Below are 13,204 nucleotides of genomic sequence, written 5' to 3' on the forward strand. Positions count from 1 at the left end.
TATCTAGAGCTCCATCTCTCTCTCTCTCTCTCTCTTTACTTATCTAGAGCTCCATCACTCTCTCTCTCTCTCTCTCTCTTTACTTATCTAGAGCTCCATCTCTCTCTCTCTCTCTCTTTACTTATCTAGAGCTCCATCTCTCTCTCTCTCTTTACTTATCTAGAGCTCCATCACTCTCTCTCTCTCTTTACTTATCTAGATCTCTATCTCTCTCTCTCTCTCTCTTACTTATCTAGAGCTCCATCTCTCTCTCTCTCTCTCTTTACTTATCTAAAGCTCCATCACTCTCTCTCTCTCTTTACTTATCTAGAGCTCCATCACTCTCTATCTCTCTTACTTGTCTAGAGCTCCATCTCTCTCTCTCTCTTACTTGTCTAGAGCTCCATCACTCTCTCTCTCTCTTACTTGTCTAAAGCTCCATCACTCTCTCTCTCTCTTACTTATCTAGAGCTCCATCACTCTCTCTCTCTCTCTTGCTTGTCTAGAGCTCCATCACTCTCTCTCTCTCTTACTTATCTAGAGCTCCATCTCTCTCTCTGTCTCTCTCTTTACTTATCTAGAGCTCCATCACTCTCTCTCTCTCTTTACTTATCTAGAGCTCCATCACTCTCTCTCTCTCTCTTTACTTATCTAGAGCTCCATCACTCTCTCTCTCTCTTTATCTAGAGCTCCATCTCTCTCTCTCTCTCTCTTTACTTATCTAGAGCTCCATCACTCTCTCTCTCTCTCTCTTTACTTATCTAGAGCTCCATCTCTCTCTCTCTCTTTACTTATCTAGAGCTCCATCACTCTCTCTCTCTCTCTCTCTTTACTTATCTAGAGCTCCATCTCTCTCTCTCTTTCTCTTTACTTATCTAGAGCTCCATCACTCTCTCTCTCTCTTTACTTATCTAGAGCTCCATCTCTCTCTCTCTCTTTACTTATCTAGAGCTCCATCACTCTCTCTCTTTACTTATCTAGAGCTCCATCACTCTCTCTCTCTCTCTCTCTCTCTTTACTTATCTAGAGCTCCATCTCTCTCTCTCTCTCTTTACTTATCTAGAGCTCCATCACTCTCTCTCTCTCTCTCTTTACTTATCTAGAGCTCCATCTCTTTCTCTCTCTCTCTTTACTTATTTAGAGCTCAATCACTCTCTCTCTCTCTTTACTTATCTAGAGCTCCATCACTCTCTCTCTCTCTCTTACTTATCTAGAGCTCCATCTCTCTCTCTCTCTCTTTACTTATCTAGAGCTCCATCACTCTCTCTCTCTCTTTACTTATCTAGAGCTCCATCTCTCTCTCTCTATCTCTTACTTATCTAGAGCTCCATCTCTCTCTCTCTCTTTACTTATCTAGAGCTTCATTACTCTCTCTCTCTCTCTCTCTTTACTTATCTAGAGCTCCATCTCTCTCTCTCTTTACTTATCTAGAGCTCCATCACTCTCTCTCTCTCTTTATTTATCTAGAGCTCCATCACTCTCTCTCTCTCTCTTTACTTATCTAGAGCTCCATCACTCTCTCTCTTTACTTATCTAGAGCTCCATCACTCTCTCTCTCTCTCTTTACTTATCTAGAGCTCCATCTCTCTCTCTCTCTCTTTACTTATCTAGAGCTCCATCACTCTCTCTCTCTCTCTTTACTTATCTAGAGCTCCATCACTCTCTCTCTCTCTCTCTCTTTACTTATCTAGAGCTCCATCTCTCTCTCTCTCTCTCTTTACTTATCTAGAGCTCCATCACTCTCTCTCTCTCTCTTTACTTATCTAGAGCTCCATCACTCTCTCTCTCTCTTTATCTAGAGCTCCATCACTCTCTCTCTCTTTATCTTTATCTAGAGATCCATCTCTCTCTCTCTCTCTCTCTTTACTTATCTAGAGCTCCATCTCTCTCTCTCTCTCTCTTTACTTATCTAGAGCTCCATCACTCTCTCTCTCTCTCTCTTTACTTATCTAGAGCTCCATCTCTCTCTCTCTCTCTCTTTACTTATCTAGAGCTCCATCACTCTCTCTCTCTCTCTCTTACTTATTTAGAGCTCCATCTCTCTCTCTCTCTCTCTTTACTTATCTAGAGCTCCATCACTCTCTCTCTTTACTTATCTAGATCTCCATCTCTCTCTCTCTCTCTCTTTCTTATCTAGAGCTCCATCTCTCTCTCTCTCTCTCTTTACTTATCTAGAGCTCCATCTCTCTCTCTCTCTCTCTTTACTTATCTAGAGCTCCATCACTCTCTCTCTCTCTTTACTTATCTAGAGCTCCATTACTCTCTCTTTCTCTTTACTTATCTAGAGCTCCATCACTTTCTCTCTCTCTTTACTTATCTAGAGCGCATCCCAATTATAAGGAAATCTTGGCAGCTCTAGTTGCAACACAGACTACTCTAAACATAGGGACTAGGTTAACTTGACCGGAACAACTTTCTCTCAAGTCTTATCGGGGAAGTGTCGATGGGAAACTCAGCTACCTTTATCTATACATCCTCCTGGCGTCTTTAAGACAGGATCAATGTTGATTCACTCCATGATAAGACAGGATCAATGTTGATCGACTCCATGATAAGACAGGATCAATGTTGATCGACTCCATGATAAGACAGGATCAATGTTGATCGACTCCATGATAAGACAGGATCAATGTTGATCGACTCCATGATAAGACAGGATCAATGTTGATTGACTCCAGCATAAGACAGGATCAATGTTGATCGACTCCATGATAAGACAGGATCAATGTTGATTGACTCCATGATAAGACAGGATCAATGTTGATCGACTCCATGATAAGACAGGATCAATGTTGATTGAATCCAGGATAAGACAGGATCAATGTTGATTGACTCCAGGATAAGACAGGATCAATGTTGATTGAATCCAGGATAAGACAGGATCAATGTTGATCGACACTATGATAAAACAGGATCAATGTTGATTGACTCTAGGATAAGACAGGATCAATGTTGATTGACTCTAGGATAAGACAGGATCATGTTGATTGAATCCAGGATAAGACAGGATCAATGTTGATTGAATCCAAGATAAGACAGGATCAATGTTGATTGACTCCAGGATAAGACAGGATCAATGTTGATTGACTCCAGGATAAGACAGGATCAATGTTGATTGAATCCAGGATAAGACAGGATCAATGTTGATCGACTCCATGATAAAACAGGATCAATGTTGATTGACTCTAGGATAATACAGGATCAATGTTGATTGAATCCAGGATAAGACAGGATCAATGTTGATTGACTCCAGGATAAGACAGGATCAATATTGACTCCAGGATAAAAGATGATCAATATTGACTCCAGGATAAGACAGGATCAATTTTGATTGACTCCATGATAAGATAAATCAAGATCAATGCTTTATAACGCTAAGGATAACTGCAAAAACAAATGATCCTTCTAAGGTCTAAACAATTAAACATCACAATTACCGAGACAATTGAAATTAATGATGTGTCGGTTATGTACATAAGCCGTCAACCACACTAAACACTCAAATCCAGAAAAGTTTGACGCCCTAACACTGCGCCCTAACACTGCTCCCTAACACTGCTCCCTAACACTGTGCCCTAACACTGCTCCCTAACACTGCTCCCTAACACTGCGCCCTAACACTGCGCCCTAACACTATGCCCTAACACTGCGCCCAAACACTGCACCTAAACACTGCTCCCTAACACTGCTCCCAAACACTGCTCCCTAACGCTGCGCCCAAACACTTCGCCTAAACACTGCTCCCTAACACTGCGCCCAAACACTGCTCCCTAACACTGCTCCCTAACACTGCACCCAAACACTGCTCCCTGCTCCCTAACACTGCGCCCAAACACTGCTCCTTAAATGTTGTAGAGGGAAATGACATGCACGTTTTCTTGTGTCAAGACTTTGATCTATGTCCCCCAGACTTACACGTTTTCTTGTGTCAAGACTTTGATCTAACAATGTCCCCCAGACATGCTCCTAGCTTGTCACTCACCAGTAACTTAACATGGCCGGTTAAGACAAAGAAAGACCAGCCTCACCTTGCCACACTCGCTGTTTGTTAAGTTGGACTTATTTTCACGACAGATATATCAATTCACCGTGTACGTTAGTATTCAGTCAATAATTTACAGGCAAACATATTTATGTTTGGGGAAGAGACTTATTCTTTATGTTCATTGATTAATTGCTGAATGGTAGTGAAATTTTAACGAGATTTTTGTGCATCGTGGGTGATACAAGTGTTTGACCTAGATTTGAAGCTATCAGCTGTACTGTAAAGTTATTTACAAACACGGGGAATAAACAAACAGAAGCTAAAATCAAGTTTTGAAAATAATTCTTTTTTATTATTACTTTAGATCTAACCTTTGAACCTTAGCCCTAGCTTGCTACTCCGTCGAATGCAGAGAAATGTTCTGTACACATCATCAACTCAAGCCTGGCCTTTAGTTCGTATACCTGGCTCATATCTTACTTCAAACCTTTCAGTTTTGACATGTTTCATTAAGACCTCATTCAACTCATACCCTTTACACTGCTATCAATGGTGTTTACTTACGAATTGCCATTTTGAATGAGTGTGGTGGGTTACATCCTACAACAATATGTTCATCTTTTCTTTTAGTACCAACATTTTGTTGAATAACCAGGGAACGTCGTTCAAGATTGTTTCTTGTCCTATTGACCTCTGACCTATTGTTACATTCTGTTCAAAACCTCAGACTGTAGTTTGAACTGACCTATATATTTTCCCAGGTGTCCCCTGAACTACAGCTGCTGACGTGTAGTGCCAGAGATTTGCCCATCTGGAAACACTACAGGAGACACTTCAGTTCCGGAGACGCCCACACCATGTCCAGCAAACGACCCAACCAGCTGCTGTTCCCGCCAAAAATTATCGTCGGACTCGGGCTAAGAAAAAGTCATAGGTAAGTGCTTTTAGTATTTTTATGTAATGTCTTGTGTTACAATTTTGTGTTGTCATTACTAGCGGGTTACATGCGCTGAACATGTGATGGTCAGAAGGGCCGGAAGATATTTGACGTGGACACGCACTTTTAAAGCTCCACACGGCGACTACAAATGTACTTGAAATCCTTCTTCAGTTATATGATGTTGTAGGTGACATAGCAAACATGTTCTTTAAATGTTAGGAAATGTGACATCAACCGACATCGGAGCTTACTGAAGCTAGTATCATACAGCACAAGTTGCACAACATTATTCATTGCTAAACTAGTAAGCTTCTATCATACAGCACAACATCATTAATACCTAAACTAGTATCATACAGCACAACATCATTAATACCTAAACTAGTATCATACAGCACAACATCATTAATGCCTAAACTAGTATCATACAGCACAACATCATTAATACTTAAACAAGTATCATACAGCACAACATCACTAATACCTAAACTAGTATCAAATAGCACAACATCACTAATACCTAAACTAGTATCATACAGCACAACATCACTAATACCTAAACTAGTATCATACAGCACAACATCACTAATGCCTAAACTAGTATCAAACAGCACAACATCACTAATTCCTAAACTAGTATCATACAGCACAACATCACTAATACCTAAACTAGTATCAAACAGCACAACATCACTAATACCTAAACTAGTATCATACAGCACAACATCACTAATACCTAAACTAGTATCAAACAGCACAACATCACTAATACCTAAACTAGTATCAAACAGCACAACATCACTAATACCTAAACTAGTATCAAACAGCACAACATCACTAATACCTAAATATGTATCAAACAGCGCAACATCACTAATACCTAAACTAGTATCAAACAGCACAACATCACCAATACCTAAACTAGTATCATACAGCACAAAATCATTAATACCTATACTAGTATCATACAGCACACAAAGAAATTGCAGACCCAAACACACTACAAGTCCACTTCAGGGAACTGCAGGAGAGCTACGGAAATTGTGGTACCATTTACACTGACAGATCCAAGATGGATGTAAAGGTCGCATGTGCCTGTTCTTTTAAGAGGAAAGCAATCTCTTGTAGACTCCCAGATAGAAACAATACAATCTCCCGTAGACTCCCAGACAGAAACAATACAATCTCCTGTAGACTCCCAGATAGAAACAATACAATCTCCCGTAGACTCCCAGATAGAAACAATACAATCTCCCGTAGACTCCCAGACAGAAACAATACAATCTCCCGTAGACTCCCAGATAGAAACAATACAATCTCCCGTAGACTCCCAGATAGAAACAATACAATCTCCCGTAGACTCCCAGATAGAAACAATACAATCTCCTGTAGACTCCCAGACAGAAACAATACAATCTCCTGTAGACTCCCAGATAGAAACAATACAATCTCCCGTAGACTCCCAGATAGAAACAATACAATCTCCCGTAGACTCCCAGACAGAAACAATACAATCTCCCGTAGACTCCCAGATAGAAACAATACAATCTCCTGTAGACTTCCAGATAGAAACAATACAATCTCCTGTAGACTCCCAGATAGAAACAATACAATCTCCCGTAGACTCCCAGACAGAAACAATACAATCTCCTGTAGACTCCCAGACAGAAACAATACAATCTCCCGTAGACTTCCAGACAGAAACAATACAATCTCCTGTAGACTCCCAGACAGAAACAATACAATCTCCCGTAGACTTCCAGACAGAAACAATACAATCTCCTGTAGACTCCCAGACAGAAACAATACAATCTCCTGTAGACTCCCAGATAGAACTAATACAATCTCCCGTAGACTCCCAGATAGAAACAATACAATCTCCCGTAGACTTCCAGATAGAAACAATACAATCTCCCGTAGACTTAAGATGTGCCTGCTCTTTTAGGAACAAACTCTCTCGGAATCTCCACTTTCACGTCCTAGTTATATTCAATCTCACTTGCACTTATGGCTGTCAAAGTATCAGGCAGGAGAATATAGAAAGGGGATGTAAACCAAGACATGGCCTAAATTGTGCCGATGTGCAGAAAACCCAAACTATCAAATATCATACAGCACGTTGCACAACCTTATTCATACCTAAACTAGTATCATACAGCACAACATCATTAATACCTAAACCAGTATCATTAATAGCCTATCTAAGCTAGTATCATACAGCATAACATTATTTATACTTCATTTAATACTATACATCATTATATTATTAGTACGTAAGCAAGTATCCTACATTGTAAAGTCGTCACGATGTATGATACTAGTTTAGGTATTTCAATGTATCACACAGCTTACGTCTTAAGGATGTTTTATCGTTTAATAGAACCTGTGTTTTCATTGGAAAATGATGTATGATACAAGCCTTCTTATTAAGGATGAGATATTGTATGACACAAACTTAGTTCCTAGTAGAGCTATCGTGTTTAAAGCTAGATCAGGTAATCATTGCGTTATGATGTATGATACTAACCTAAATGTTAAACAGCGATGCAACGGTGTATATTACTAACCTTTGTATTATAAAATTTTCACAGAACAACACTATACAATTGTAAGGTAATCACATGGTCATGATGTACACCGTAAAATAAATCAAACTATTGGTCTAGTATTTCATGCTAACATGTTGTTCTCATGTATGAGTTAATATATTTATTAGGTGTGTATGATATTTACTTTGTGTGATACTTTTGAAGTCCATATCGTACAGTGGGAAACATTGGAAGCATCAATAATTTCAACTGTAATGGTTTTTTGTTTCAAGGGAAGTAAGAACTTACACTCAATAGTTTGCAAAAAAAAATAATGAGTTAAGGAACTTGGCTTAGAGAAAAAGAAAAAAAAATTGCATTGTCTCTCTTGAATCTGTCCTTTTCATTCAGTGTAGAAAAATATAAAATAAATAAATAATGAAACTGTCGAGTTGGGGAAAAGGTAAGACAATTGGTGCTAAATAGAATAAGTATAAAGATGTTTAAAACCGTGCAGGTAAAGTTGCATTAAGTTTCACCAAATTTACTGTTGATCATAGATTTGTTGCAAGACACGTTACGAAACTCATTAGGTGTTCATATTGTCATGCTGGTTTGCACTTTAATATTTATTTAAAATTCTTAAAGAATCATATTTATGTATATTGTAAGTGTGGTCTGAATCTACATGAATAAATGAAAACTATTAACCAACGCTCTGGATCAGTTCTAAAACTATGGAGAGTATCAAAAACATCCAATGTCTAAAATGCAATGTGAGGATGAAGTAAAACATACACACACACATAAAATGCAATGTGAGGATGAAGTAAAACATACACACACACACATAAAATGCAATGTGAGGATGAAGTAAAATACACACACACATAAAATGCAATGTGAGGATGAAGTAAAACATACACACACACATAAAATGCAATGTGAGGATGAAGTAAAACATACACACACACACATAAAATGCAATGTGAGGATGAAGTAAAATACACACACACATAAAATGCAATGTGAGGATGAAGTAAAACATACACACATAAAATGCAATGTGAGGATGAAGTAAAACATACACACATAAAATGCAATGTGAGGATGAAGTAAAACATACACACATAAAATGCAATGTGAGGATGAAGTAAAACATACACACATAAAATGCAATGTGAGGATGAAGTAAAACATACACACATAAAATGCAATGTGAGGATGAAGTAAAACATACACACATAAAATGCAATGTGAGGATGAAGTAAAACATACACACATAAAATGCAATGTGAGGATGAAGTAAAACATACACACATAAAATGCAATGTGAGGATGAAGTAAAACATACACACATAAAATGCAATGTGAGGATGAAGTAAAACATACACACATAAAATGCAATGTGAGGATGAAGTAAAACATACACACATAAAATGCAATGTGAGGATGAAGTAAAACATACACACATAAAATGCAATGTGAGGATGAAGTAAAACATACACACATAAAATGCAATGTGAGGATGAAGTAAAACATACACACATAAAATGCAATGTGAGGATGAAGTAAAACATACACACATAAAATGCAATGTGAGGATGAAGTAAAATACACACACACACATAAAATGCAATGTGAGGATGAAGTAAAATACACACACACATAAAATGCAATGTGAGGATGAAGTAAAACATACACACATAAAATGCAATGTGAGGATGAAGTAAAACACACACACACACATAAAATGCAATGTGAGGATGAAGTAAAACACACACACACACATAAAATGCAATGTGAGGATGAAGTAAAACACACACACACACATAAAATGCAATGTGAGGATGAAGTAAAACACACACACACACATAAAATGCAATGTGAGGATGAAGTAAAATACACACACATAAAATGCAATGTGAGGATGAAGTAAAATACACACACATAAAATGCAATGTGAGGATGAAGTAAAATACACACACATAAAATGCAATGTGAGGATGAAGTAAAATACACACACACACATAAAATGCAATGTGAGGATGAAGTAAAATACACACACATAAAATGCAATGTGAGGATGAAGTAAAATACACACACACACATAAAATGCAATGTGAGGATGAAGTAAAATACATACACACATAAAATGCAATGTGAGGATGAAGTAAAATACACACACACATATAAAATGCAATGTGAGGATGAAGTAAAATACACACACATAAAATGCAATGTGAGGATGAAGTAAAATACACACACATAAAATGCAATGTGAGGATGAAGTAAAATACACACACACACATAAAATGCAATGTGAGGATGAAGTAAAATACACACACATAAAATGCAATGTGAGGATGAAGTAAAATACACACACACACATAAAATGCAATGTGAGGATGAAGTAAAATACACACACATAAAATGCAATGTGAGGATGAAGTAAAATACACACACACATATAAAATGCAATGTGAGGATGAAGTAAAATACACACACACATAAATACATGACTTATAGAAATCAAAACCGTTTCACCTATCTTGATACAATTTGGCAGGAATGTTCCGTAGATCACGGTGGAGAGCATAGTGTGTAGCATTTGTCTCTCCCACAAGAAGCCCACCCCCCTACCCCATAAAAAAACAACATAAAAAACAACACCTAAAGTTATTAGTATTGAAGAACGAAACTTTTCAACAAATCGTGTAAACCAATTTTGACAGTATTTCATTTAACCTATGAATACGTCAGCTGAACCCCATTTTTCATATTTTGCTTTCATTCTCGTGTGAAAATTAATAGTGTTATAGGAACATCTCACAATGTTTGACATAGATCTCAATCCAATGTTCTAGATCAGTGATACACAAAGGCCTGCGGGACATATCCGATTTGTATGTTCCTATAAGAGTTCTCACAATTTACTCTGTAGCTCTTGTATCCCAAACCAGAGAAGTTGTTTCTCTTAGAACTAATGACAGTTTGTTCTAAATAGAAACATAACATTCTGTGTTCCAGCCTCCAATCAGACAGGTAGAAACTGTTGCCACGCTTTCAAAGCACTTAAAATGTCACAGACAAATTGACCTTTATTAGAATTACTGTAGCAAGTAGCAAGTCAACACAGCGGGGCCAGAAGTTGGGCACTCCGTGATGTCTCTACACAGTTTCGTGTCATCATAGTACGTATAATGCAGTACTTCTTTTAGCACAATTAGATAAATGGATATTGACTTTCTATCACAATGTGTTCACAAATCTGTTGGCCTCCTTCAGTCGTAACGTCTAGGGTTCAACTCGTAGAACATTTATTCACGTGACTGTGGAGCTCTATTTTGGAGACACTCCCGTCCACACATATCGCAGGTTAAGATGGCTTTCGTTTTGGCGGTAGTGAGGCTGGCCATTTATCACATGACACGCTTTTCTTCCAGAGCTGAGGTCTATGTTTTTTCGCTGTCCATAACTTTCTTGGTCACCATCTCTCTCCATGTCACAAATCTATAGTGCTAGAATATCAAAACCTTCTTACAAGTTCAAATGCTTTTAAATATAACACAATCATTTCTTAATGAAAACAATAGACCATATAGATCTACATTATTCTTATCGGCTTATAAAGTTTAGACGTTCTTTAGAAAAAGATAATTACGTCCTTTGTCCTTCTATGCGTATTCATGTGTAATTCTAGTCGTGCGTTTTAAATTGAAACGTTTCTGAGATTGCTTTTTCCAGGCTGATTCAGGCAATCGATTTCATGCTCTAATGGCACTATGGAGGAAAAAGCACTGGAATGAATTTGTCCTAGTATTTGGATTAAGAAATGTTCCTTTATCTGTGTGTCTCTCTGAGTATTGGATTAGGTTGAGTTGTTGGACATGTAAATAATGGTCCAGTATTATAATTATTAGCTTACTCACTTTTTAGTCTTCTTTCCTGTAGTTTCTCTAAGGTTAGTGATTTTACTAATGATATTTCTCTAGTCATGTGATTGTTTAATGTGTATAAATCTCACGGCCCTTAGTTTGTGAATGTTCTAGTTACGCTATGTCTTCTTGATGTGTCACAAACATTATCCAGCAAAGTTTGGGGTTAAAAAACTTTTCATATTGTTTTCAACATCCGCTCATTTCTGGAGTGCAGTCTATAATTTGTTGACATTTCATTAGACATGGAATACAGGAGACAGGAACAAATCCACCCCAGAAATCAAATAACAATGGCAGCTATGCCAAGTTCTCAGCGAGTGATTGACACATTGCAAGTGACACATAAAATAGTGAGGCCCCTTTGAGAGCTTGGTCTGAGCGGTCCATTAGCCACACCCAGGCGCCGCTTCTGACAAACAAAAACACACAGAAAATAGTCTATATTTCATGTACACTAGAATTGTGGTCTTATGATTGATAGTATAAATCCAATCTTTCCATTCTAACCTCAGAAATTATTACACACAATTACTTTCTGTATAACTTTTCTAGACTACATTGATTCTAAATTACAACATTTCTTTTTTTCTGATCACTATTTGTAACGGATACCATGCCTGTTGTCTGGGTTAGGGTGACCTTCTTACTATCCTTTAAATTTCAATCATTCAATTATCTCTCCCTGACAATGGTGTAGATGTTGCCACTTTAAAGATATCCATTTGGAGAAGTCTTTTTTTTCTAGGAACTTAAATAGTTGTTTAAAGTTAGAATATAATGGCATCTGTGTACTTTTTATGAACTGTTTATGTACTTGTTATGCACTTTTTATGCATTGTTTATGTACTGTTTATGTACTGTTTATGTACTTGTTATGCACTTTTTATGCATTGTTTATGTACTGCTTATGTACTTACTGTACAAAAAAAAAGGCCATGGTTAAAGACAATACAACTGGTACACCACACTAGAAAGGTGCACAGACTGTCATCACTACTATTACATTTGTATCAAACTACCATCTCACTGTCATCAAATTACCATCTCACTGTCATCAAAGTACCATCACACTTTCATCAAAGTACCATTACACTTTCATTAAAGTACCATCACACTTTCATCAAACTACCATCACAGTGTCAACAAACTGCCATCACAGTATCAACAAACTACCATCACACTGCCATCACAGTGTCATCAAAATACCATCACACTGTCATCAGTTTCGTCAAACTACCATCAGTGTCATCAAACTACCATTACACTGTCATCCAACAACTATAACACTGTTGTCAAACTACCATCATAGTGTCATTAAACTACCATCCCACTGGCATAAACTACCATCCCACTGGCATAAACTACCATCCCACTGGCATAAACGACCATGTGCAAGATGTACTGAAATATTGCAGTCCCTTTAATTTCTTGACATGTCAGTCTTTTAAAAACATTTCATTCTACTGAGCCTGTAGGAGCTGGTCTAATGTCAGCAAAGGAAAGCAAAGCTCCCTCTTATCTTGGAATAAAGGTTTACTCTGGCATTGGAGAGCTATCTAATTGACCTTTATTTCCTAAGCTTTTATCAGATAGCTTACATAATCTTTGCGGTCATTTATTATTACCGCTATTGTCCAGCTAGAACTGTATGGTATCAATCAATGGCATCCAAAACAACTCAGCTGCACAGGACGTGCCTTTGTATCAAAGTACATTTTTGTCTATGGACATATTTTTTAGCTTGTGTGGTATGTGTGGTATGTGGTATGTGTGGTATGTGTGTTGGGTATCGTGTATGTGGTTAAATAAGCATGCAAAATATGTTTAGAAG

General features: G+C 37.6%; 1 protein-coding gene across 5 annotated transcripts in view; it reads left to right on the forward strand.

The window, feature by feature from the left end:
* The window catches only part of LOC106059246 (cAMP-specific 3',5'-cyclic phosphodiesterase 4C-like), a 295,596-nt gene that overhangs the window by 60,687 nt on the left and 221,705 nt on the right, over positions 1 to 13,204 (forward strand). For all 5 annotated transcript variants that reach the window (XM_056029187.1, XM_056029188.1, XM_056029189.1 and 2 more), the window contains one exon: positions 4,726 to 4,898. In XM_056029187.1, coding sequence (XP_055885162.1) covers positions 4,726 to 4,898 — 173 coding nt within the window. The remainder of the gene's footprint in view (positions 1 to 4,725; positions 4,899 to 13,204) is intronic.

The sequence above is a fragment of the Biomphalaria glabrata genome, chromosome 5, assembly GCF_947242115.1.
Source record: "Biomphalaria glabrata chromosome 5, xgBioGlab47.1, whole genome shotgun sequence".
Classification (NCBI taxonomy): domain Eukaryota; kingdom Metazoa; phylum Mollusca; class Gastropoda; family Planorbidae; genus Biomphalaria; species Biomphalaria glabrata.